Source organism: Corvus hawaiiensis, chromosome 3 (genome assembly GCF_020740725.1).
Source record: "Corvus hawaiiensis isolate bCorHaw1 chromosome 3, bCorHaw1.pri.cur, whole genome shotgun sequence".
Lineage (NCBI taxonomy): Eukaryota > Metazoa > Chordata > Aves > Passeriformes > Corvidae > Corvus > Corvus hawaiiensis.
The window spans coordinates 27,845,729-27,868,780 of record NC_063215.1 but is presented as its reverse complement, the minus strand read 5'-3'; the positions used below and the strand labels follow the sequence as shown (position 1 = coordinate 27,868,780).

The 23,052-nt window shown below is 37.0% G+C and overlaps 1 protein-coding gene across 4 annotated transcripts in view; it reads left to right on the top strand.

The window, feature by feature from the left end:
* EYS (eyes shut homolog) overlaps nt 1-23,052 on the top strand; it is an 860,563-nt gene that overhangs the window by 785,424 nt on the left and 52,087 nt on the right. For all 4 annotated transcript variants that reach the window (XM_048297572.1, XM_048297571.1, XM_048297573.1 and 1 more), the window contains one exon: nt 19,860-20,032. In XM_048297572.1, the coding sequence (XP_048153529.1) occupies nt 19,860-20,032 (173 nt within the window). The remainder of the gene's footprint in view (nt 1-19,859; nt 20,033-23,052) is intronic.

The window sequence follows — 23,052 nt, the reverse complement described above, 5'->3', positions numbered from 1 at the left end:
AATTTTGTGTTACATGTTATCAATTGTGTCTGCCTTGGCAGTTCTATTAGCTGATTTCTAGAAAAAATGACATGATAGATGGAAATGTACATATACAAAATTCCAGGTGAATGTCATGTTTTCTTATCATAATTTTCAACCTTAACTGATATTCATGTCTTCCTTAATATTCCAGAAATGGCCAATGGCCCTTTACAATTAGGGTGTGTTTGTAACCTCATCATCTCTGCACAACAGCTCTTTGAGATACATTGCTTTAATCTGCTTTGAATGGAAACACATTTGGAAACAGACTTAATATTATTTTATTCACTATTTTCTTCAAAGCATCTTAGATTATACTTAGAAGCTTTGCAAAACAGCTTCATAATAAGTAAGACTTAATTTTCACTACTTTTGCTATACAGAAAGTAGCCTTTTCTTAACTTGACCTAATTCATTATTGGGTCACTGGACCATGAGTTTGTGGTCATGATCTCCCCTTGATGGAAACCAATCAGAGCTGATTCAGCACAGTTCCTGAGTTGACTTTGTTTGTGCCCTGTAAATTCTGCATTCTTTGAGTCCATTATCATTGATAAATTCTTCTCCTCCAATCTTGTTAGCCTCCCCCTAGGTCTGAGATAATACCCAGACCTTTATATTATCTCAAGTTCCCACTGTGGTGGCTTAACTTACAGTCCAGGTTCCAGGTACCCAGAGAGGCATATTCAAGGGGGCTTTGGTGGTCACTGGTGGTCACAGATGCCATCTGCCCTGTAACTTAGGGTGACCTTTGTTTGACTGGTGATAGGCGTACGAGAAGTTGCATAGTTTGCCACAGTGGGAATTTTTGTCTTGATGCGTTACCCAGGATGGGCTAACCAGATCTTGCTTCTGCCAGGCCTGGAGTTAGCACTATCCTGTTGCTCCATTTTGCACTTATCTCATGGCAGCGTCCTTCTGGGGCCTTAATTGTGTTTGAGACAGGCAACTGTGCTCTTTAAGTCCTTACAAAATTGCAACTACACTATAACAGACACACCATTTAACCCAGCACAAGCATGTGTCTGGTGCAATGATATTGTTTACTTGTTCTCCTTCATATTTGAAAATTTGAAGTATTAAAAAAAACCAAGCCACCCTTATTCCACTTATGTCAAAGAATTAGGTCATGTGGTTTACTAGATACAGAGGTTTGCTATCTTGCCTGAATTTCATGGTAAGTAAGCCGTCCTTACAGTATTTTCCACTGCACTTTGGTTCTTGGCCCTGCTCAAGGTCCACTATAACATTTTGCTGATATTACCCAATCCTTTACCTCTAAAGGCTGACCCACGGCCATCTAAGATGACTGTGAAAAATTGTATGAGAATTCTCACAATACCGAACGATAAATAAGTGTGTATGGAAATAGATTATAAAGAAAGTAAATCACACTGACAAGTAAAACACATTAAAAGAGTGGAAGATCTTAACTTTCCAAATGGAAGGATGGGGATCTCAACCAGCAGCTACCCTTCAGGAAAGGTTTTGGAACTTCAAAGGTTCTAATATTCTCTGAAACAATTTTTAAATAATCAATGAAATGCACCAGCTCTGTGCTCAGCAACAATTATGAAAGTAAAGAGCAAATCCTTAGAAAGTGAGGAGGGGGGAAAATAATGATGCATAAATACTAATTGATAAGGCTCCATTACTCCTCATCTTTTTTTTTTTTTTTATCATTTTCTTCTCAAAAAGAATAGTGATGAGGTTAAAGGAAAAGAAGACAGAAGGATGATTGAAGAAATTGAATTTTTCCAGATTACTTTGATGTTTTCTAGTGTGGAAAAAGGATGTTTGAAGAGTGATATATCTACAACATCACGAGAGACAAAAGAAAACAAACAGACATTAATTATTTGTCTTCTAATGGAAAAATTTGTGTACATCATGTGAAGAAAAGGAGACAGAAATTCAAAGAGAGCAGAGGTAGTGGCATAAGAAATATTTCATACATAAGCAATGGAATAGTGCCACACAATGTAGATGTTCAAAGTTGACATAGGTTTAGAAAGTGATCAGACATGTTCACGTAGAAAAATATCTGTTGAGGACTGTGAAATATATCTCACTCAAGACATCCTTTCCTGCAGGTCATGAGAAGATGAATATCACTTAATGTTGCATTAAAACTACCATTTATTGCAAGATGCAAGTTTTGTCCACTGTCAGAGACAGGATAATGGTAAACATGCACACTGTTCTGACCTGGTGTAACTGCTTTTACATTCCTATCTTCCTATATAATTGCACCAGGTACAGCATTTCTCTGTGGTTCTCCCTGCAAGTCACTGTAATTTGCTGGATGGTCTGCTTAAAAATCTCGAGACAATATTAAATGCTTTTAGACACTTCTTGTCCTAAACACTAGACACACCTAGCACCCAGTGCAGATCAGCAAGTTCAGAACATTGTCTGACCATCTTTTGCCAATAGTAGAAGCAATTTTCTAATTCTGAAAGCTCTGAAATACTCTTATAAATGGCATGTGAAGCAATATTACCTCCTTCTCAAAACTAGTATCTGTAAGTATTACAAAATGCCCCACAGAACCAGGTTCCTGGTATGATTTGGTCCATTCTCTTGTCACTCACCTGTATTTCTTTGTGCAAGAGCATTTAGAACTATTCTGAGATCATTGATATTAAGCAAAGGTAAGAGTTGCTAAGTGGCTTGATAATAGTCCATGTTCCCTATCTTAGGTGAATCCCTTGATAGCATTCTGCCTCTCTCCCCTGTGGTCCTTTTTGTTCCTGGATTTCAAGGACTACACCAGGAAAAACAAAAAAGTCTCCACATATTTCTGGTCCAGGGGGCTGCTCAGACCTCCTCAGTGTCACTTCTGAGGGCATATTCACCACCTGGTGTGAATGCTCCTGGGATTTGTACAGATTCCACAGAGTGGGTTTTCTGCCTTTGCCATCACAGAACCTGGGCAAGGAGTCTGCTGTGGACCAGCAGGAACAGATTTAAAGTATGAAAGCCTTTAGGGATATGCAGCATTTCTACTCTCTGTTTCTTGATTAAATGTGCTGCAGCCTGGTTGTCACACAAATCTTGACCTGCTAGTGAACTCACTCTGACAAATGTTTGTTGTTATCAAAACACAGAAGAATTGCAGGAAGTTAATGTCCCTTGCAAAGTCCAGATTTTCCAGTCTTTGGGCCAGATCATTTGTCCTTGAGTAGCTAGCCAACTGCAAACTTCTGCAGAGTGCCTGTATTGCAGTTCCTGACACAGCAGCTCCCAGACACATTTGGAATTTGTCACTTGCTCAGTGGGGTGGGATCACGCTGGCCAGCAGGTAACTCCCAGCCCAGCTAGTCACTTACCTCGAGAAGGATGGGAGTAAATGGAAAGACAAAACCAAGAAAACCGGCATGTTGAAATAAAGACAGTTTAATAAATGAAGGGAAACAAAGGAAAAAAACAAATGATGCAAAAGCAATCATTTACCCCAGCAGACCAGTGCCCAGCCAGCCTCCATGCAACAGCTACTCTGGAAAGATGAGCTCCCAGGTTTCACTGCTGAGCACAGTCCCTTAGAGTATGGGATCTCCCTTTGTCCAGTTCAGGTCAGCTGTCCTGACTAAATCCCTTCCCAACTTCTTTCCCACTCCCAACCTACTCAGAGTGAGAAAACATAAAACCTTATGCTGTGTAAGCACTGCTTGCAGTATCTAAAACACCGACACCTTAACGCTGTTTCAGTCTCAAATTCACAATGCAGCACCACACCTTCTGCTTTGAAGAAAATTAACACTTTTCAGTACAGCTAGCTGGAATAAATGTTGAGAACCTAATTCTCTGATCTATTGCAACAGCAGTGAACTATGAAATATCCAGTAGTGAGAATTACACTTCAGTTATAGGTCAATGTATAAAATCATAAATAATGTCCACATCCACCTGTCTTGTTTAGATGTTACGAGGAGAATGTCCTTACTGTTCCTTCAGCAGAAATTGGCTTCTTTGGTGGGAGCAAGAAACTACAAATAAATGAAGTAGAAATTTTGACCTAAATCTAATGCAAGCAGGACCTAGCTAGTCTCCAGCAAATGCTAGTTCCCAAAAAAACCTCATGTCTTTCAAGTCCTGCATGAAATTCAACTCAGAAGAACATTAAACTATGGTTTTTCTCTAATATCTGTCATAAGGCAGACCATCTCGGCAGTGTGAAATGTTCACAGTGTCATGGTGACAATAATTGGATAAAAATAATAAAAGTTATCTTTAAAGATATCAGCATTTTTAATTGCAAGCACTTTTTGGGAGGGGAGGGGGAATCTTTTATTTTGCTGATGAATGGGATGGATTTTAATAACTAGGCTTTCCATCTCTTTTCACCTCCTTTATCTTCGCCACTCATAATAGTGCAAAATTGGAAACATTACCAGGGTAGTAAAAGAAAAAAATGGCATATGCTTCTGGTACCCTGTACTGTTTTAGGGAGAAGACATAGCCTGGTGTCACTGTGCTTGGCCACAGGTCAGTTCTTTGAAGCAAAAATATTCCATTTCAAGAATGCATGTCACATAAGCTAAAAGGGAGTATAGCTTTGTCTGCCCAGAGGAAGGGTTCTGAGTTTCTCCTGTGAGTTGATAAGCCAGGTCAAAAATGACTCAGATATATCACCAGTTCTTTTTCATATCTCATAAAGCAAAGCATGTGTGATACTACCTCATCAGCCACAACCCTTGCTGGGAGATCGCTGTTTTTCATTGATAGGTCAGAGCACAGCTGTGCGTCCTGTGAGCCTCTATGAACATTGAGTTAATTTCTTCTGGGACAGTGGGAAGGGATTTTTTTCCTTGTCATCAGATTGGCTGCAATAAATTGTGTTTGGGGGCTTTCTCACAGGGTCTCTGGCGTGCATTTGCAAAGCTCTGCTGTTGCACTGTGACAGGTGGTATGAATGTGCTGCGGTACACTCTCGTCTTCAGAGGGCTGCATTTCCTGTTGGGCAGGAGTGCACGATGGCTACAGAGCAATGTATTCGTTGAAATTATGATGAATAAGGGATGAGGCTTTTTAATAGCTTGGGTAGTAAGAGGATGATGCCTTTTCTCCAGGATACTTAACCTTCATAAAATGGAACATAACACTATTTCAGGCACTGCCTGAAACTGTTTAAGAATGAGAGAGTGCACATTAGCAGGCGTCCCCTGGCAGGTGGTGACGTAGGAGGAAGGAGTGATTGATGTACCTTTTGTGATCCTGTGTGATTTATGCTGGTGATTCATAGATGAATTCTCAGTTCTAGTGCTCTTTGCATCTTACTGAATCACATCAGCTTAGCTATGTATACAAAAAGATATTTGATAAATAACAAATAGAGTGCTAAAGGAGCTTCATAAAGGCTTGTCTTACCTAAAATTTGAGATTTATGGAGTCCTATGTAAAACAGATTAGCTTGCCTGTTTGGGGCATAACTGCACCACTTTGAAGATAAAGGTGACCCTTAGATAAAATGGACAAATATACCAGTATCTTTCTTGCAATTGTATATATTATATGCTTTTTAAAGCCATGCCAACTACTTTTTATGTATCCTTCACTTATAACTTCTATTCATACAGCTTCAAGTATTCTTTGTTTTCTAAATCACGCCATATCTATTTTTTCTGGTTTTAGCATTTATTACAGATGATTCCACTGTGCATCAGCTAGGCTTTAACAGTAACAGTGTAATTAATGCCACATGTAGGTGGTCTGCTGTATAGTACTGTTTTTAACAATAAGAAACTTAACCTTCCTTAAAACATCTGAAGCTGCATGGTTTTCACTCTGCACAAGTGATGCTGCCATAGCTACCACCTGTGGAGCTGAACAATTACAGCAGTGGAAAATCTTACCATAGAAACACACAAGCAATAAATCACTCCATTCCTCCAGTACTGCAATTTCCAGTCTAACATAAACCAAAGTGCTGGAACACAGGAAGCACATAAATGATACCTTGGCAAAAACACTTCTTTAGAAGACATAGAATTATATTACACAGAGAAAATACACTTAGGGGTAGCCACATGAGTTACAGGAATTTCTGCCAGAAATTATTTTGTGTACTGTAAAATCCTGGAGGACTCAAGCCAACAACTGCAACACAAACTGCTCTTACTCTGCTTTCTCCACAATTACAATGCAGATTCAATCCCAAAGAAAATACTCTATATTCAGTTGCATTAGCAGAAACCTATGCCAGAGATCCCCTTTCCACAAACACCACTGTGAGATAATTTTTACTGCAGTTTGACAAATGAAAATATTATGAATATTAACATATTTTAAAATGGTTCAGTTAGTCATCTCTTTAACACCTTTAAAAAGAAATCATAGCATAAGTACAATAGGAAAGTGAGGTTTTAAAGCAATTTGTTCGTCATATAATAGAAGATACTAGTTAACTCCAGTGTTGATCTTATGTTTGAAATAGTCCAGTAGAAAAAAATGGTTAATAAGTGTTTATAATCAACTATGGTTTATATCAGTTCTAGTTAAAGATCTATTAAAGACCTTATCTCACATATGATACAATGTCAAACTGACACTATTTATATTAGTGGTTATGATATTCCATGATTACACTGATCACATATAAAATGTTCAAGGTGAATGTTAACAAAGTTAGGATTTTACACATTAAATTTAAAACATTTTAAAAGAAAGCAAATAAAAAACTATATATTTTTTTGATGACAATATTTCATTTACTGCTTTTCTACCCTTGAATGCCCATCAATTTAGTATAGAAGCTATATATGGCAGAGTATACCATTCAATGGTAGCTGTGCATCAGTAGGATTTCCCACCTTCTAGCACCCTTTTCTTCAATCTCCAACACACAAAAAATGTAATTATCAACTCTGCATGCAAATATAATATTTCTTATTTTGATTTTGGAGTCATTTGATTTCTATCACATCCTGATTTGTCACACAACAGTAGGTTTTTAGTGTTAACTTTTCAGGATTACATGACCTTGAGTAAAGCAAGAACTTTTTTGTCTTTTTTTTTTTTTTTTAAGAGAAGAAGCACATGCATCAAAGAATTCAGCTGTTTTACCAGCTTCTGTAGTTCCTAAGTGGTTTCACAGAGATCGTTGTCTGCATTAAAGCATCTGCCACTGTGCTAAAGATTATGATTCTCATGAAACCAGTCATCTGGTTCAGACAAGCTGAACATTCACACCGTGGTCTGACCTTTCAACACGTTAAAGATTATTATGTTGGAAACTCAGTTACAGGTGGGAGTTTCAAGGGAAGCATATTCTTTGATGTGAAAGTTATTCAGATGTAGTAGGACCTTGACTCCAGGGAACTACCTTCCAGTTTTGAATCTCTTAAAAAGGCTGTAGAAAGCACATCAGAAAATTGAATCAGTTAACAAAGAAAATATTTTCACTTTTGAGTTGTGTAATTCATTTGGCTAGCACAGATGACATTTGTATTTTTAAATTTTACACTTGTAAAATAAAAATGCTACATAACGCGAGATTCTATCAAGTTCTCACCATCCTAGGGAACGTTATGGTGCAGGTCTGAATCAACTTTTGGACTGCAGGCCCTGTTATAGGTTAGCCTTTAAGTACCCAAGTGTCTTGGAAGATTTCTGGGAGCATTTTTCACCTTCTCTTTAAAAATTGGGAACTTTGAAGCCAGCTGTGGAAGAGTGAAAAAGTCTGTTGTTCTGATCCAGGAATAATCAGTATAATCAGAATAATTGGTATAATCTGCCCCTACCTTTGAAGAGGCATATAGCAGAAATTAGGAGAACTAAGGTTTAGTTGGTGCTCCAAGGTTACTTTTTGTCAATAAATCTCCAACATTCATGCATAAGCAGTCCAGAAGTAGAGAATGGAATTCCAGTTCACCTGCTTTTATCTGAGAATTTTAATTAAATTTCTGATTTTAATTACGGCCATTTGTGTTACAGTGTGTGAAAAGCTGTGACTTTTCAAGAGCACCTGTTTTCAGTAGTGCTGTCATAATTAGGTCAAGTGAACCTGAAAGCCTGGGAAAATTCCAAGCACCTACTCTAATTGTTAAATCCCTCTGTAACCACAAGCAGATTGTTTCTTTCACAGACTAACTAAGGTGTTAGTTGCCCTTACTAGCTCTAATGTGCATTTCACTTATAGGAGCATTGATATCAATGAAGAGGAAGGAGTGGAAGGAAGAAATTCCTTCATTAATATTGCAGCCAATATGGCTTTGTAACTTTTATTCATTAGAAATTGACTAAAGGAAGTAAGCAGAAAAGGTAAAATGTACTCTTTCCTCTGGCTGCATTAGAGCTCTGTCTTCTTTTTTTTTCTTTTTTTTTTCTTTTTTTTTCTTTTTTTTTATTTAAATAAGGCACTCTCACTTCCTTTATGTGGTAACTTCAAAACAAACGTGGCCACAAGGCATCACAGTTCATTCTGTGCTTGTTTCTATGGATACATAGCGGACATGCCTATAAAGCAAAATACAGAGATAATGGTTGAAGAAAAGGCACAACTAAGACAGTTTTCATGAAGATAAAATGAGTAGTAATATCAATACATGCTAGTAAACTGAAAAAAAGCACCATTTTCCTTGAAGAATTAACAGTCAGAATGAAACATCCCATCATGTGCTCACTGCAGGTGGTAGCAGTGCTAATTATATTAAAGTCAAATATATCTAATTCCACTTTCATGATTTCTTCATTCTGCTATATAGACACAGACACATTGAAACTTTATGGCAAAAATATGGATACACCTTTCAAATCACCATTCTTGCTGCTGAATCAGAAGTGTTTTTGTCAGAAGAGTACAACATGAATTAGAGGCTGAAGCACCACTTATTCCACCCAGCAGTGAACATCTCTACCTGTAAAATATTCAGACATTAGAAGGAGACAGTGTAATATCAGATTGTTACTACCAATTGCTCCAGTACTTTCATTTTACATGGACAGACATCATACTGATGCACACTGGAAAATAAAAAATGTTCAGAAAGTGCGAAGAAACTAATTTACTTTCAAAAGTTTATATTGTCATAGGCACTGCCTTGCTAAGCCTTAGTTATAGACACTTTATATCCAGAAAATAACATGAAATCTGTCATCTGCTTTATCCAGAAAACTACTTTAAAATCCTCTATGATTAAATGCAGATTGTTACATATGTTTTTCTAATCTTAATTTAGGCTATTTCAGTTATTGATTTGTAAGTTCAAGTGTCTTATTTAAAAGAACAGCTTATTTCCATTCCCCAAAATTTGCAAGGTTAGTTAGCCAATAGAGCCAGACTGACAGAGTAACTTCCTGTTATTCTTCTACATAAATGTAAAGAAATGGGTGAGCATCATGATATCAAGAGAAACTGAGTTGTTTCTCTGAAGGGAATCTGGAAGCAAGTAACAGTACTCTCATGATGTAACTGTTTCCTTCCATTTTATATTCTCCTATAATTTACTTTTTCAAGGTAATAATTTAGCTTTTGCTGCAAATAAGTCAGATGACCTGACTCATCTGTCCTCTTGAGTACAAGCTAGACACTAATCTCATAGCATGGAAAGGTAGGTCTCCTTGAGAAAATGGTACACAAATGGCCTTTTGTACCAATTATAAACTGTGATTATATCAGCTGTGAATCAGAGTTCTTCTGTTGCACTTTGGATCAGCTTATCCAGGCGTGTCCTCGACTGTGCTAATTCTCAGCAATGGGACAACCACAACAGTTACAGCTCTTGCACATGTGAAAAATGCCAACAATCAGTTTTATAGTATTTGATTTTACAGTTTTTAGGGCATCTTACATCCTTCATAAGTCATAGCCATCATCCAGGAACATGTGAAATTCAGAGCTGAGGCAGCAATCAAAGTAAAAGGTCGACCTACAAGACAGAACAACTCAAGCTATTGATAAAGGGCATGTTGTAAAATATTTGAAAGCACACAGCGATTGCTAACTTTTCACTTCAGACAATATTTTCAGCAGTTCTAGTAGTCAGCACTTCTTTTGCCCCTCTCATGGTTCAATTAGTTGTGCAACCTTAAGCAATTACTATTTGTAAAAGCTTTGTGCACTCTCCTATACATTACCTTTCATTTTAGGAGGACGAAACTGTGACAGAGAGGCCAAGGTTTGGTCCTTCCAACACACTTACTTTTCTAGCTGCTTTTTGTTTTCAGTTTTTATGACCTACCTTTGATGTTATTTAAAGAAATAGATTAATCTGAATTAATTTTAGAAATTTGGTTAGAGCCATGGACAAATGGAATCTATGAAGTTTTCCTTAACCTCCTACACTTCAGTTAAAGTATAAACAAAAATCCTAGGCTGCAGGAATTTCTTGCTCCTGAGAGCTGGTGTTACTCCAGAGAAAGGATGAACAAGAAAACAGTGTTGAGGCTTTCTTTTCCTCTTTTATTCCTGAGAGTAGAAGAAACTACCTGAACTACATGGTGAATCTCAAAGAGATAAGAAAGAGACAGAAAAGGGATAGACACCCAGAAGCTTTAAGAGATGTTTTGTTTTGGAAGTAAAGGAAAATGCTTTTTTTTTTTTTTTTGTGGGAAGTCTTTATACTACACTTAGCACAGCTAGCAGTGCCTGATGGAGGCCAATTTTTACTAGTTTTTTTTACAGAAACACAAAGGTCTGGGGTGCTTGGATTTTTTTTCTCCTTCTCTGGATTTCAGCATCACACATTCCATGCTTACAGTGTAATTAGATGTTTCTCCAATGATGAAACACCACTGTTGGGCTGAGATAAGATTTAACTCTAGACTTTATGTACCAGTATTTGTGAGGTGATTCCTGAAAACCAGTTTCTTCAAATGTGACCTACCAATTCAGTCACATCATGTGACTGATGATGTGTTAGTCTCACGGCTGTACAAAGCTATTTGGCAAAGTCCCAGAGTCTTATTTAAATGTCTAGGACTTATCTGTATTAGAGTTAAAGCTCTGGACAGTCAAAGAGACTACAGAGATTGAAAAGGTACAGAGGTGTGAATTACCTTCTGAGGCAAAGAAATCACCTTGGTCATTGGTAAGGAAACTTACATTTTCTAGTTTGTGCCATCCAAGGAATTTTGGCTAATCTACCATCTTCTGTAAGCAATGAATTTGTAGAATATATGGCAAATACAATTGCTTGTGTCATTCATGCATCTCCTCAAGCTTCTTAATAGGTTTAGATACAGGTGTTAATAGAAATTAACTCAGCCTACAACACTGCTAGGATTTGATGTTTTGGAGGCTACAGTCTGGTATGCTGTATAGTCATTAATTTCATTTGAGGTTGAAAAAATGAGGTTGAAAAAATATTTTCTGTAGACAAATGACTTTTAGTTATAGCTTAAATACTCCTTCAAAAAATGTGTTAAAGTTCAGGCAGGGTTCTGCAGTGCTCTTTTTACTGATTATATCAATGGTGCATTTTTAATACGTTAATTACTATGGTAAAAGTACATTTTTTAATATACGTTAGTATATGTTATTAAAGAATAATATTTACAGTGATGCATATTCAGGGGAAACAAGGGGATACACTTCACTGGCCACTGTGCCACAGATGTTAGTCCACAAAAGTTTACTGATTTGAGGCATGATTTGTGTGGAGGAATATTATCTTCTCCTTTCTTAGCTTAAAGAATCAGAAAAAAAAAACCCCAAAAGCTCCCAAGGCCCATGATTAGGCAACTAATAGAATTTAAATATTAGAAACTACGTACAAGATTTACAGCCAAAGTGGAGAGATACTACTTTCTCATTAATGCTAAAATACTGTTGTGAAAGTATGACTCATAGTCATTCCCTTCCATGGAAAACCATTATCCATGGGGACTTGCTCTGTCTCAGTTGTGGCTCTTGACCCACCTCGTGGCTCTGTTAGCTGTTCAGAGGAAAAGCAGAGCACATGCCTGTGCACCCAGTTTTGTGTTTTCATTAAGAAATAAACAAGCAACATACAAAGGTTTTTTGGCAATCACCGAGAAAAATAGGTTGAAGATTTCATGTGGAAAGATGAACCCTCAAAGAAAGGTTCTATTCAGGTTTTCCTCCATGAAGTTCATTCCTTCAGAATTTCTCTCTTGTGGTATTTGTAGGATAGCTAGAAAAGAGAGTATCCAAAGTGAATGGTAAAGGTTTTGTCAGTCCAAAGCAGCTGTTGTTTACCTCGTCACTTACGATGTTGTCAGCTTTTTATAGAGCCTTCAGTAGTTGCTGTTTTCATTCATAGCTTAGAATACATTTAATAGATTTATAAACACAGATTCTTATCTGTAAATATTACACTGGGTTATGTGCATATGGTAAAATTATCTCCACCTTGTTGAGCTAGAAACAGAGTTGAAACTAAAAGGACATGAGGTGGTTCCTAGGATTGAAAAGAAGGCTTTACGTTTGAATTAACAAGAGGTACCAGAAATTAATTGTATGAACAGGGAAAATCACCATGGGAAGGTGATGATGCCCTGCAAGTTCAAAGCTTTGCTTACCCTTTTATGTGAACTCTTAAGAGGTTCATGTCTTCCAGCCATGTGTATAGACTAGGGTTAAAAGGAAGTACTGATGATCAAACCCTTGTGATTCAGAATGTTTTTAAAAGAGAAAAGGTAACAGGTCCTAAGTAGATATGAAAGAGGGACTGAGCCACTGATTATTAGAGTTGCAAATTTGTAGTAGTGATGACACAATGAAGAATTGGTTATAGAAGCTTCTTTCTGTAAGCTGAATTCTGAATGGAATAGTTTGCATCTATGGAAGTTCAAAATCATAAATACATAAATAAAAAACCTCTATTAGAAACAGAAAAAAAATACTAGTAAGAAACCGATAAAGAGAGAAAGGACCACCTAGATTTGCACTATTTTTTTTTTTCTCTTTCCAAGGTAGGCAGGTCTGGATTTAGAATATAGCCATTATAGTTCAAAGTTATTATGTTGTGTATTTAAAGTAAATGCTGCTATTTCACAGACTATTAAAGATTTTGTTCTGCAATTTTTTTGTTATCTGTCTCCTCATGATTACTGTAGCAAACTGAAGTTGCTCTGTAATGAGGGTGAAATCTTGGAAAATACTGAGTCGTAGTTCTGCAACCTATAAATTAATCTAAAATTGCAGTAATGAATGTTTTTGTGCTTAAAGATTGTTTTAAATTTCTAATGGAATTAGTAATAGTATACAATGCAAGTTTAATGAAAGCAGTGCAACAAGCAATACGGTGCAGACCAATATTCAGTGTCACTGCTTTGGATATGGTACTCAAGAGTCCTGCTGCAAAGAGCAGAGATATTGAAACAAAGCCCTAGGGACTGCTGGAAGCAATTGGAATTTTTCTGTCATAAGGAATTATGATAGATTTTTGAAGGACAAAGAGAATTTGGGCTGCATGTGATTTCACTAAGATGTGGAGATCTGCATTCAACCTTATGCTGCTGAAAACATTTATATGCTTCCCTGGACATGTTTCATATTGTGCTATTTTTTTATTATCAAAACCATAGCCTTTCAACTTTTAAAAAATCATTTTTATAAATACATTTTAGCATATGTCAACATCTATCTACTATTTTTCACATACAACACAAGGAAGGACAAAATGTAGATTTAACTGAAAAGACCGAGACTGGGGAAAGGGGTAATGTCAGAGCTAATTACAGCCCTTGCAATGGATCCAGCCTGACAGATCATTATTTCTCCTCCTAGATGGGGCCAGGGAACGGATTGCTGCCCAGATAGATTGTTTTCACCAACCACTGCTTGCTGTACTTTTTCTGCGGGATCCTTAAGCATCTGTCATTAAGTGTCATGCATCTAGAAGTGCTTGATACCATAACTGTGTATCCTCTTGTGACAGGAATGGTCATAATTGACATATTACAGGGCAGAACTTTTTATGCATCACACATTTTAATGGATATGTACCCCTCATGGGATGGGGAATCACCTGCCTATTGACCAAGTGAGTGGAAAACAGAGTCTAAAGAGTGCTTATAAAAAACTCCAGAATAGGCTTCATGATCCTGAAAAGTTAGTACTGTGTTAGTCATTTCAATTAGTACATTGCAAAATAAATTAAAAACATCCTGAATTCCTGAAAATAATGGCATTTTTGATGGTCTGAAATAGATAATCTGCCAATAAGCAAGTTTTTCCTCCTTCATTGTTTCCATAAATCAAATTCTGTCCTTCCTAAATCACAGCTAACTCAAACAAGTCCAGTAAACTTCCCACAGTTTAGGGATTGTTTAAAGAGTGTATTCTTGCTCAAGAAAATTCATGCATAATGATTGGATAGAGCAGATGCTCATTGTTGCCTGACTGGGATGGATACAGCATTATTTGGGTTCTATAAATTAATTTTCTGCTAGAGTTGGATCAGTTTGTACACAACGGTCTTTTTCTCCTGTGTTCATAGCAGGGAAGCAAGGTGTTGGAACCACTTTGTCACTGATGTTCTCCTTCTGAAGTGGGACTGGAATCCCACTTCCCACTCCAATATTTTAATCTCAATCAAATAATTCAGAAGCGTCATTTAAAAGTGAGGGCCTATTTAGTCCATGACAGAACCAGTATAACTCTAAGTCTGCCCCAAATAAAATTTTAAGCCAAATAGTTTCTCCATGAGTGCACGCAACCAATCTGGAAACATTTTCCCTATGAGTTTTCTAAACCAACTTAATTCACAAGTGATTTGGTCTTGGTTTAAAGAGAGCCTTCATATAAAGAAAAGCAGTTTGGAAAATTTTGGTGGGTTGAGCCTGGCTGGGCACCAGGGGCCCACCAGAGCTGCTCTTATCCTCCTCAGCTGGACAAGGGAGAGAAGATATAACAAAAGGCTCATGGTTCAGGCTGTCATGGGCAAAACAGGCTTGGCTTTTGGGAAAAATAATTTATTACCAATCTAATCAGAGTAGGGCAAAGAACCAAGAGATTTGGATAAAACCAAATCTTAAATCATCTTCCCTTCATCCCTTCCTTCCTTCTGGTCTTAACTTCACTCCCAAATTCTCTACCTCCACACTCACAGTGGCACAGGGGAATGGGGAGAGTGGGTTGTGGTCTTTTCATCACAAGTCTCTATTGCTCCTTCCTCCACAATGGGAGGGCTCCTCACTCGTCTCCTGCTCCAGTGTGGGATTCCTCCCACAGGAAACAGTCCTACATTAACTTCAGTGTGGGAAGGCCCATGGGCTGCAGTACTTCAGGAACTGCTCTGCTGTGTGTCCCAAAGCACATGGACACAAGTCCTGACAACAAACCAGCTTCAGCATGGCTCCTCTCTTCATGGGGCCATGGGTCCTGCCAGGATGCTGCTCCAGCATGGGTTGTTGCCAGGGCATTTTTTTCTCCTTCTTAACTACATTATCCCAGAGGCACTCCAGTTACTGCTGAGGGACCCGGCCTTAGCCAGTGGCAGGTCCATCTTGCAGCCAGCTGGCTTTGGCTCTATCAGACATGGGGGAAGCTTCTGGCAGCTTCCCACAGAAGCCACCCCTGTAAGACCCCACCACTACCAAAACCTGGTCACACAAACCCAATACAGTGAAAGGAAAAGAAAATTGAAGTGAACTGACAGAACTTGCAGAATAATGATTCCATACGGGGGAAAAAGGATTCGAAACAGTAAAGATAACAAAAGCATTCAGAGCTAGACAAGATACCGTAATTGAGGAAACCTGAGTGAAAAGTACTAAAGCAGCACGAAAGCTGAATTGATTTTTGGGAGCTGTATAATACAAGGAAAGATTGGCAGATATATTATATACTAAAAAACACCTGCTGTGCACAAGGAAGAAACACCTCCTTTATATATTGTCTTTTGCTATTTTTAAGATTATTGATGAGATAAGGTTATCCTTCTGGCCGCCATGAGTTTCTGTGGATTTGTCTATTACACAAAGCTTTCAAAGGAAGGCTGTAATTGCCTTTACATTATGCTGGTGTTTTCTGGAAAGCAATTTAATGACTCTTTGCATGAAGTATAATTCAACTTAAAGCTTAAACTGAAAAAGTATGATGGTCCTTTTATTTTCCAGCAATTCAAAACAAAAGAGTGCTAGGAAAAAATAATAGTAACAACTTGAAAATAAACTGAATTACATCTGCTACTTACTGACTGAAGGAGCTGTTCCCTCCAGCTTCCACAGCTTCATTGCAGATAATATAATGAAGGCACTAAAAGAACCTATGTCATTAAATATTGAACCCATTGTGACACACAGTACGACCATGGAATCATAGAATCATAGAATACTTTGTGTTGGAAGGGACCTTAAACATCATGATTAAAGGGTGTTGAGTGTGCTTCTTTTCAGGGAAGCCCTCTTGCATAAAACTACACAAAGGGCATGTATAGTGCTGTCATTGTACTCCCACTTTAGAAATGGAAAAAGCACAGGAATATAGAAAATTATACTCTGCTTTGGGCAAACAATACACTGTGTCACTGGAGTACAGATGATGTCTGTGACACATTGTAAAGAGTGATTATAATCTTTTAAAAACAGAAATGGTTTAAAAGTCAAAAAAAGGGTTTTATCAGCTGGTTAAATACAGCTGTGACCATATTACTAATGTATTACAATCCAGTCTCCTCTGTATTGTGCAATATTAAAATAAATAATTCACCACAACCCATGTTGGCATCCCAAAGCTGTCAATATTATACAAAACTTTGATTTCATTAGATCAAGTCACTGATGTATCAGTGATTCAAGGAGAGAAATTGTGTTACTGAATTACCAATACCATGTCATATCATGCAAATATTTCTTGGTGATTTTCTTTCCAATCTCGTATCTAGACAAATGATCAAAGGAATATTTTAACATGGAAAATGGTAATAGAAAATATGTCCCTTACTATTTCAGATGATTATAAGAATGTCAGAGAATAGTTCATTTCCCCTACACTTTTTTTTCCTGTATCATAAGCCTGGAGACATGAGGTGATGGTCCTCTAGAAATACTGTTCTTGTCTCTTCCATTCCTTTTCTACACTATTTCTGTCTTTTCTCCCATTTTCTCTCACTATGTCTTTCTTCCTTCATACGATTCTGAATAGTTACAGTTTTGGGGTTTTTTTCTCTATTTATTCCTGGACTTTGTCAGTGTTCTCGTGTAAAATCTGGAGGTTTTTTTGATATGTAACATATACCATGGCTGCATGATTTTCTTTTGATGGCTAATAAATCTGCATCCATATTAGTAAGTAATGTAGTTCAATAGGCATAGATTTGCAGGTCAAATCAAATAGTGCTGAGGACCCAATATCCCCATTATTCACGTTGCAAGAAGCTTTGACTCACACTAGACCTGGTCTGGGTCTGAATGCCAAATCCATACAGCTGAAGCACCTGAAGTGTGAGACAATCTTCTGGTGTAGGTTCATCAGAAAGAAATTCAGTTCATGTACTCTAGAGACACAATGTGGAACAAGGCATACCAACTGGGGACAGCCAAGAGGTTTTCTTCAAAAGCATTCTCTGGATCTGAACTCAAACACTAATATAGTCATATAACACATTTCAGCAAAACACTCCAAATTTGTTTCTTGCTTTGCAGCTTCAAAATTCTGGTACTTTCCTTGTTTTTCACTTTCTTCTGCTCTTGTGTGTAATTATCCAGTAACTTTTGCTTGGAGTCATTCACAGGTGTACAGCACAGGCAAAAGATATTACTGTTCTGATTTTCCACCCCCTTTCATTTGCTTCTTGCATTTATAAAGAGTAGCAGGTTATCATGAAATTGTGAAATCTACCTGGGAGAAGTTCCTGGTCATTCTAGCATTATGTGTTCCTTCCATCTGAGATTAATTCAGTAGAATATGGGAGACCCTGTCTTTTTCTTAACCTAGTACAGTGACAGTGTGCTTTGAAAGAAATTTGTGACTTTATATACTAGTCCTTGTGAAATGTCTGTGATAATTTGTTTTCTCTGTGGTTTGCTGTTATATTTTCAAGCTTCATATTATTTTGTAGAACTTTTTAAAAACCGTTTTCTCTGCCTCATCAGGAATCACGCTTCTTTGTTATTAGAATGTTACCGCACCAATAGTGAAATGTCATAACATTGCTCATTTTGTTAACCATAAACTCCTCACAATTTGTTGTGAAACCTGTTATTTTTAATCTTCTCCACAACAGCAAAAGCAAGACTATAAAAAGAAACAGCCAATGTTGGCATACACAGGTCATTAAAAGAATGTATGAAAATTATTTCTTTAAAGGTGAAGACTAAAGTCTGTGTCTTATGGCACTCAGCAGCAGTGATCTATCTTTTCTTCTATAAACAAACTGAAATACATTTGATAATTAAAAATCATCACCAATGATTGTAGGTTTCCAGGGAGAATTCAGTTTATTAATGCTTTTTTTTAATTAGCTGAACTGTGTAATGTTGATATTAAAACCACTGAAAGCATGATTCTCAATGCTGCACAAATGAAAGCAATGCAGTGTTTCATTTACATTCCTCTCCTGCTGTCTGCAGCAGATCTATAAATAGAATAGGCTACACACAGAAATTTATTATTGCAGCTGATAGCAATTTTCATTTGCCAAGGTGTCTGGAGGCATTATCCATGAGACTCATTCTGGTAGACTCTCAAGCTGAGATCCTCACTCCCCAGCTCAGCGGGCGGTCAGTTTAGGAACACACTAATCAACTCCACAAGGACTGTCACAAGACTTACTAATTTCCCTCTGCTAAAAATACAGAAGTTCTTTCAGCTCCAGATTGTCTTCTTTAACCTGATTGCGTAGATATTATAAGCAGATAATGGATTTTTAGAAATCACATGTATTTGACATTTTCTCAGTGCTCATCCTAGTGTTTATACCATTATTGGAAAACCAAAATGACTGTGATTTGATACAACATACGCCATGTCTTCTGCATTCATACCCATGGGCACATGTGACCTTATAAAGTATAAAGCAGACATGTTTCTGTTCAATACTGAGGATGTACATGAATACTGAGCAATCACATGAACTGACCTATCTAGCTGTCATCTAATTTCGGCCATAACATAGGGAGAAAATCAAATAAGACCTTTTGTGAAATTATATTTATAGTAAGGAATAGATGGAAACATCTTGGACTCTTGTTTTCCTATCTGTTTTTGGTTTTCCTACCTTATCTGTCATTGCGCTATCTTTGAATACTATTAAAAAAAAAAAGGTACAACCAGAATATGCACATTTCTAAATGTTGGTTTTTTCACCCCTCAAGACTGATTATAACTTATTTTTACCCTTGCCTATTCTAATATTCTTTCTGTGACTGAGAACATAAGTTATATGATAGCAGAGATATTACCTGTTTATTCTGTTTCAATTTCAATATAATCACTACTTCAAGTGTTCATATTTCAGGATTTTTTACATCCTACTGTATACATTCAAGCTATATGTAGTACCTGAATACACAAATGATGTTTCAATTTGCAAAATAAACTAGTAGCCTTCATTTTTCGTTCTCACATACTTTCATTTTTTCAGACATAATAGAAGATCTGTTTTCCTATAGCAGTTATTTTGACCATGCTATGAAAGCAGCAGCACAAACAACTAGTGAGACATTAGAAAAGTCACATATCTCACCATAAAAAGAAAGATAAATTAAAATATCAAATTAAACCCAAAAGAAACTGTCAACTCAAGTCACCAATAAGGCAATCAGGCATGTCTAATGCCAGGAGCACTAGTAAAAATAAAGAGATCTATCACAACCATAAGTCAGATGCGACAGATTTTCTGTAAGTGTAAAACCTATTCTGCTTGTTTTGAGTGCATTTTGGTACTTATATTTTTTTTGTTGTTGTTTTAATTTAAATTTGCAAGTGATGAAGAAAACTGGTATTGTGAATGCCCTAAACTCTACACTGGAAAACTCTGCCAGTTTGCAACTTGTGATGAAAATCCATGTGGAAACGGTGCTACATGTTTTCCAAAGTCCAGGCAAGATGTTGTTTGCTTGTGTCCATATGGAAGGTCTGGCATCCTCTGCAGTGATGGTAAGAACCATTTCCTTCATGCATTGGTCGTAGTTTCTATCATTTGTAGAAGCTGTGGTAAGAAACATGTCAAATGTTTTGAAGGTAAAACACTGAAAGTCACCACCTCCCCCCCTAAAACCAGCCCAAAATCCAATCACAGACAAAGAATGGCTGAGCTGATCACTGTTCCCATATGTTGTTTCATAAAAGTTCCAGCCAGGGAAAGGGAGACAGAGGGATCAAAGAAGCTGAGACTTTACTCAGAGAAGCTGGGAAACACCAGCAGGTAGCATCTGATGTTTTAGTAAATCACCTGGAGAAAAGCTAAGAGATTCAAGTGAGAGCTCCTTTGAAGAAATTGATTTCTCCTGTAGTTTGATTTTTCCTCTGCTTAGGGAAGCATTACTGTTGGGGTCTCCTCCCCTGCCATGGAGCCCTGGGAGAGGGGCCCTGGGAGGGAGACACGGGATTTCCCTGCCCCTGGTGAGTCTCATTCCCCATTGGTTGGTTTGTGTTCCCCGGGGTGGCCAAGGACCCTGGGGTCCCGTGACTGCGGAGTTCCTGAGCAGAGCCCCGGCCATGCGGCTGGAGAAATAAACATCTCTGAAACATCTACCACGAATCTGTCCATATATACATCGCTTTCCACGGGACTCCTGGTTTGATATATGCGTGTTACAGTAATCCTCGCTGTAACACATTACTTTGTACATTTTGCATAAAAATGCAGTGTATAAAGAATACTTTCTGGATTATAAAAATACCACCATGTACCGTAATTTGATTAATTTTTCAGGTCAAAAATAAGGACAAATTAACATTTACTAAATGCTTTGCAATGAAACAGGAGATGGGATGAAAAGAAAATAAAGCAAAGTAAATAGGTCACTTTGACTAAGATTATCAAAGGAAGGACTTTTACTCCTTAAGCATTGATTATAATGATAGTTCTAGGTCAGAAATTCCTGTGTGTGAACATCCAAAGTATTCTTTTCCCCTAACAATGAATGTAGCAAGAAATAATGATGGAAAAACCTACACATAGAAAATAGTCACTGGTTCTGAGCTTATTCAGTGGTGCACATGAAGTGCCTTTACAAATAAATATTAAACAATGATCAGGTTGGTTTTGTCATATCATATAAATATTTAAGTCTTATGTAAACTTTTTATTTCCAAAATTTTCAGTAGATGAACATTTATGTTTTATCTTTTTTCATGTAACAATGATACTTGATAGCAAATAGAAGAGGTGAGTATGTGAAATATGTATGATACTTTCTTGGCAACCTTTCCTAGCTTGCAGTGGCAATATACTGGGACTTCATTTGCTGTATTTCTAGTCATCCAGGCTGCATTTCTTTGTTCCTTCTCAATTCCACTGCATCCTCTTTAAAATGAGGCTTGAGAGCTGATTCAAGGTGATATACTCAAGGTGTGTTAATGCCACTGCTTTATACAGTGGTCTTTGACATTTTTCTGTTTTACTCTCTGCCCTTTACTTAACCAGTTCTTCCATTCTGTTGTCTGAGTACACTGATGTATTCATGAAAGTGCTTATTAAAACATCTAACACCCCTTCCTTTGAATGCTGATGGTGAGGTCAGAGCCCACCATTCTGTATTTAAGGCTAGGACTGTTCCTGTAATCTAACCCAATTTTCATCTGTCAACACTGAGTATCATCTAATGCTTTTTCCATACTTGTTCAATGAGGCTCTTCTGCAACACTTTGTATTTAACTGTCTCTAAATTAAGAGACTACATAAAAATTGAGGGCCTAAATTGAGAGAAACTACAGAAATTCAGTAGTTTGATTAAACTACAAAACTGGAGTCTTTGAAAGCGCAGAAAGAATTAATTTTAATTAGTGGAAAGGGAATACTGTCTGGATCATCACCATAAGCAAGCAAAACGGGAAAGAACACACAGCTTTGTAGGACAGAGTATAAATCTAAGGCAATAAGCCCGCAACATAAGAAACTATTATTGCAATATGAAAAATTATTTTATTGAACTGTGTCTTAAGAGTTTAGAAAGAATAGAATTAAACTGAGCACAGACAGAAGTCTTAAAATGAGCTGCAAAAGGCCCCTTCATCACATTTTCTAAAACAAAGAGGGGAGAAAGAGAGCCACAATGCAGTGGAGGCTGGATGTACCCTTATGGATATCCCTAGCAGCATCAAAGCCATACTTCTGGGGAGATATTTGAAGATAATGATAGATTGCCTAATTAAAATGGTAGAACAATTTAAATTATTTTAGAAGCAGAAGGCAAAGTTAATTGTTTGCTATGACAAAATGTGTGTCCCAGATAATAAATTTAATAGAAAGAAGTGGTCCATAAAAATTAAGGCATAGAAGGACACATTTTAAATGAGTCATCTTTTGTTTAAGGTATGAAATAATATTGTCTCTACTATTCAGATTATAACCTAATGCTTGCTACTTTGTGTCTGAAACACTGAAGAAAAGCTGTTTATCAAAATGTTTATCAAATAATAGTTGGTCTTCATCAACACAAAACAAGCAAGATGTCACAGTGATTATTTAATAAAATGAATATAACTAATGTGCCAAATAGAATTGGAATTTCATGCCATCTTGGCTGCTCCTACCAATAGAGATTATTTACAAAAGACAAAAGATAAATAAAGATATGGACAGAGCCATAAAGAAGCTCACAGATACAGATCTTGCACGTATCAGAGCTCCAATTGCCATCTGTTAAGGCTTGGAAGTCAATACAAAGAACAACAGCAATCTTTAGAAGTATTTAAGGAAAAGTTATAATAAAACTATTGCCACTATTACATGAAAAAAAAATAAAAGTAGAAAAAAAAAAAGAAGAAAAACCAAATTGCTTGACATGACAAGTTAAAAATACATCATTTTATGGGAAATGCATAACATTCAAAAAGTGAAGGAAACTATAGGACTATTTAAAATATGACAAATGAGGCAAAAATGGAAGGACAGATAGTATCTTCTGTTAGACAAACATATACAAATACAGAAAAATAGACAAGGTCTGGGA